At 46.4% G+C, this 5,285-nt stretch overlaps 1 protein-coding gene across 1 annotated transcript; it reads left to right on the top strand.

The window, feature by feature from the left end:
- Nucleotides 1–291: 291 nt before the first annotated feature.
- Nucleotides 292–2,877, top strand: MLN (motilin; the record flags this gene model as incomplete). Its single annotated transcript, XM_010171064.1, has 3 exons — nucleotides 292–408; nucleotides 1,271–1,387; nucleotides 2,769–2,877. Coding segments are annotated over exons 1-3 (343 nt in total), but the record flags the coding sequence as incomplete, so codon positions are not given.
- Nucleotides 2,878–5,285: the final 2,408 nt, after the last annotated feature.

Raw genomic sequence — 5,285 nt, 5'->3', positions numbered from 1 at the left:
GCTTGCAGAACAGAGGGAGTCTTTTGAAAAGTGCTGAAGGGCTGGGCTTGAAGTCTCTGGAGATATTGCTTAAGAACAAATCTGTTTACAGAAAGAGGTTTGTGAGGAGAATTGTCAGTCAAAGACACTTCTATTCTCAGCTCAGGAGCAACTGGAAGAGTAAATATACCTCTAGTTAGCTGGTGGATAAATTAGATTGCAGCTGATCAAAAGCCAAAGGGATTTCTTGTCAAATGGCTCTCCCCACTGTCACCTTGGTATCTTCCTTCCTGTGTCTTTCAGACTCTCACAATGGTTTCAAAGAAGGTGGTGGCCAGTTTGCTCTTGGTGTACGTGGTGTCTATGTTGGCTGAACAGTCTGAAGGCTTCGTGCCCTTTTTCACCCAGAGTGACTTCCAGAAAATGCAGGTAACCCCAAGAGACATACTGCAAGGGCTGGAGCTCTGAATAAACCAGGAAAGGTGTTTCTTCCTCCCTCATCCCCCAAGCTCTGCCAATTCCCACTGTCATTCCCATCACCTGCCCCTTCTGTTCCAACAAGAGATACCATGATATTGGCAATCACTCACTCATCCCAAAGTTAAAGGCTTGGGGAGATAGCAGAGACAATTTTTAAGATGTGAGACTAGAAAGGAAGAGTCTGGACTCTTTTACATAAGAACTAAAAGACCTGTGTGGGTTATCATCTGCAGCTAGTGGCTCTCATTTTTCTTTCCTCCATGCTAGTGGCTGTAATTTTTATAGAGAAGCTGCAGCCTCCCATCACCATACTGATGGGTCTTTTTGTTGTAACAAATAATTAACCATCCTCCAGATGGTTGTCACCTCTGGGATGTGCAGAGAAGAGAATGTTTTTTATTTTGATGTGAAACTAATACTGTTGAAAGGTGTCAGGCAGGCAGCCTCAGATACTGCATCTTTTTAAACACAGCCAAAGTGAGCTTCTCCCACACGACACAACCCATTGATACTGGGGAGAAATCTTGTTTCCAACACCTATCTGCTCGCTGATAGCAATTGCTTTTTTGTTGGGAGCACAGTCATCCTTCAGCCTCGTTGAGGAAGATGATGAGGACCCACGCACAGTTGTTCATCCATCACAACACTTGCAGCTCTGTGTCTGCTCGTGATTGAGGGTCTTCTAGATGCACCTGGGTGAAATCATTCTTCCAAAGGCTGCCGGTGGAGATGGTGCAGGGTGGGTTTGGTACCTGTGCAATGCTGCACCCCAGCATCACTGCCCTCTTTGCTCTCTACTGTGAAGTTGCAGGAAAAGGAGAGGAACAAAGGAGGGCAGAAGAAATCCCTGACCTCGCTGCAGCAGCTGGAAGAAGAAGGCTTTTCTGAGCAATCCAGTGCACGTGTTAACAAGGTCAAGACCATCCAGGTACGTTGAACCATGTGACTCTAAGGAGCCCACAAGGACACACAGGTAGCCCAAGAGTCAGCCCACAGGGTCTGGCTACAGAGGAGCATTTGGTGGTGCTGTGTGAGAAGACAATGGGTGTTTTTAGGGAGCTCACAAACAGTATAAAGGAATATCACCTGTTTCCTGCTAACCTGCCAGGTTGCATCAAGGAAAGGTTTTACCTCCACCCTATAAATTATCTTGGACATTCAGCAGCATTGTGACCCCTCAGACCCACCTGGCTTCTCCCTTAGGAAGGTGGAAACAACATGAGGTCTTTCTTTGCCATTCAGTGAACACCAGCCAACTGCAAGGCAGGAATTTGCAGCTTTTCTTCAGCTCTGGGTTTAACTCGTCACTTTTTCACCCAGCTCTAGATGAGCTGCCCAGTGTCACCTCTGATCTCACAGTCCTCTGCACTGGCAAGACCTTAGTTACAAACTTGGACCCATACAGCTGCACCCCCTCCAAAGTCTGTATACAGAGCAGAAAATTGCCAATTTTAAGGATTTAAGTGCCAGTCTAAGCCCTCAAAGGCACGCTCACCTGGTTAGCCAAGCCTGAAAATTGTGCTTTTCCACTTGAATACAGGGAAGTCTTTTCCCTGTCCATGTAGCTGCTCCTGTGGTGAGCTCAGCCATTGTTTCTGCCAGCAAAAAGAGTGTGTGGGTCCACCTGAAACTGTGGGAGAGACTGAGCGGGACAGGCAGTGGGACTGGAATTCAGCCAAAACACAGGTTAACGTGCAACTGCTCTCACAAACGTGGTACACCAACAATCAATAATAGGATTTAAACAGCAAGGATTCACAGTTCAAAGCATTCAATACCTGACACATCCCAGTGGCTAACACCCCTCCCTGCTGCAACCACGAGCCCTCCTGTGCCTCCAGCCATGACCAGAACAACTCTATTTATTTTGGGTACATCTGAGCCACAGCTGGCTCAAAGTCAGTCAGTCTGGAGGCAGGATGACGTCTCATCCTCAGTCTTTACTAAGGCAGGGTGCTTCACCAGCAACAGTAAAGCTGATGGCTTGAAGGGTCAAGGTGTGAGATAGTGGAGGATTATAAGGTTCAGAAATTATTTTCTTCTTTACAGTTTTCTCTTGCCAGGAGGTACCTTTATCAGTGTTTCTGAGTCAGCCCATAGATGATCCAATGCATGAAAACTCTGGCACTCTGAACAGCACAAGATTGCACTGACTTCAAAATGTTGCTTTTCCCCATATAAGGTTCTTCCTCTTCCCTTCAAATCAGCCCTAGACCCTCTACTGACTTAACGTGGGGTCAAAGCCCCCCAATCTACCTGCCTCTGCTCCCCTCAGCTTTTCCTTCTGACTTTTCTGGCTTCCTCCACAGCTCTCTGTTCCTGTCAAAGCCAGGATGTGTCTCACCCCGAGGCAGCTGGAAAAATACCAAGATGTCCTGGAGAAACTGCTAGCAGAGATGTTACAGGACACCCCAGACGGTACTGTCAGGAGGTTGATTTCTGCCTTGGGAATTCTGCCTTTCCCTCCTCTCACCAGCTCATCATCACGGAGATATTTATATTCCTCAGAAGGGCTTTTGTGTCATGTTTGCTCACTTTACAGAGTCCTCAGATACCCCACCCGCTCTCATGTACGGGCTCTTCTGGGAAGGTTATTCTCTCTCTCAGGGTGTCGTCTGTGCCCTAGAGCTGATATTGACTGTCAGCAGCATTGCAACACTTCCCAGCAACTCTCCTTGGTGCTGCTTCCCACTTCCCTACTCCTCTTCCCAAAAAAGTCTTCAGGGTGCAATTTCCAACAGAGCTTGTAACGCAAGCTACACCAGCGAGGCAGCTCAGCACCCGCAGTCAGACCTGAACAGCTTGCTCAGGGATTTAACACAGGGGTTTAACACTCACAATTAACGCCAGAATTAGCTGTAATTCGAGGTGTTGAGTGCTAACGAATCCAGCCCTGGGCTTTGATTTTAATGTATGGGAATTGCAACAGAAAATATCCAGGAGTAGTATGTGATGCAGCTATTCCTGCCTGCAGACTTGAGGGGTGGTGGAATGGGTCTCACTGGTGTTATCTATGGACCTTTGTGTTGCTTGGGTTTAAATGTCCCAAACAAGTGGGTCTCCCTCTCCCTGTGGGAGTTTTTATTCTGCTTTGGCTGTGCTGATTTCACTTTGCCTTCTAGGTTTTTTTTAGTTGGGGAGCTGAGGAGGACAGCTATAAACGTTCCTATAAAGCCTAGGAAAGACTGAATGACAAATTTAAGGACATTTGTTCTTTCCTCTCTTTCCTTTTTAGCTGACTGATATCTGCAGAATCAGAAGATAAAGACATGTAGATTGCTCAAGCTAAAAGACTCCACTTATGTAAACAAAATCTGTAAGAGAGATTAACAACAAAATCTGAGGTGAGATAATAAAATGCACAGTATAATTAAATGGAGGATTTGTGGGGTTTTTTCTCTGCATGCCTCTCAGCCAGATGGCAAGCAGCAAGTGTGGGAAAGAAGAGAGGGAGAGTTTCCAGTTCTAGAGAACATCACTGTCCTTCTGAGAAGTGCAAAGCATGTTGTGAAGCCTGAGTAATTAATCTTCATGAACTAATAAGTTCTAGCCCTCCCTTTTGGCAATAAGGGAAACTGAGGCAAATATTTACCGGATCTCATGGCCAAACTAGTGATGCAATGTAGGATGAGGAGTGTTGGGTGGGGAGAGCTGGGTGTCCCTAACCAAGCTCCCTGCTCCAGATGCAGGAGGACACTCTCTCCCGCAGTGCTGGGAGAAAGCAGGAGCCCTGATTTGCAGTTCCTACCTGTGCTCTTAACCCCCAGGTGATAGAAATCGAAATAACATTGTGAGGAGCACCTCTCCCATAGCTATGATGTGAACAGGCACAGCGTGAGTGAAACAAGGCAGAGCTCCAGCCTTATTTCTGCCTCTCAAACAAACCTAGAGGTGAAATCATAATTCCACTTGATATCGCTCTCCATTTACATACCTTTGGTTTATTTTAGAGCTTTTCCTCTATATTGGCAGCAGGAAATCCAACATATGTAAAGTAAGGACAGATGAGATCAATGGTATGTGTGTGAATATATCCAATTTCAATCCAATTTTATCCTCCCAACCTAGCACAAATTCTGTTCTCACTGTGGCTCATTTAAATAGCTGTGTTTGTGCTAGAACAACACTTCTCAGTACGCTCTCTGCTGCAAGCCATCCCTTAGGAGAAAAGAAATCTCCCAATGTATAATGCAACATCTAGCATGGAGTGGATTCCAGCTTTAACGTTCGATTCAAAGGCACACTCCTAGTCCGTGAACCGATCAGCTCAGTGCAACTGAAAGTTTGCAGAGGTTATTCCTGAGGCAGGTTGAGCTATGAAATCACTATAAATGAGTCTGAGCGGTTGGCAGATAGAAACTAATACATTCCATTAGGCTGAAAGTGAAAGCAACTGCATGCATTGCTGGGCTGTAGGAGCTCAGCTAGTGTAAATCAGTCTGCAGTGGAGTGATATCCGTGGGAGATCCAGCATGGAAATCACTGGAGGAGCTGCACCATGTTTACAGCAGTGCTCAGCGAGAGCAGAGATGAGGCTGTTTGCTTCAAAGGGGACATGTTGACTTGTTACTTCTGAAAGACCCAAACCTTTACCCCAGGTTTAAATTTGCTGTGACATAGGAAAACAAGGAGAGTTTCACCCTTGAGGGGCAAACTGCTCCTAAAATCCCTACATAAGCTCCACTGCAGGTCAGAGCTGTCTCTACAGCAGCCCCTCTTTCCCAGCTCTTTCACTCAAGCAGGTTCCCAGGCTGACAGCTCCCCTCTGCCATCTAGGAAGGAACGTTGCCCAGCAATACCAAGAAAGAAAGTGAACATGAGCCTCT

Source organism: Antrostomus carolinensis, unplaced genomic scaffold (assembly GCF_000700745.2).
Source record: "Antrostomus carolinensis isolate BGI_N321 unplaced genomic scaffold, ASM70074v2 Scaffold52396, whole genome shotgun sequence".
NCBI lineage: Eukaryota > Metazoa > Chordata > Aves > Caprimulgiformes > Caprimulgidae > Antrostomus > Antrostomus carolinensis.
Note: the sequence above shows the minus strand (reverse complement) of the source record. Positions and strands in the feature narration are given on the sequence as shown.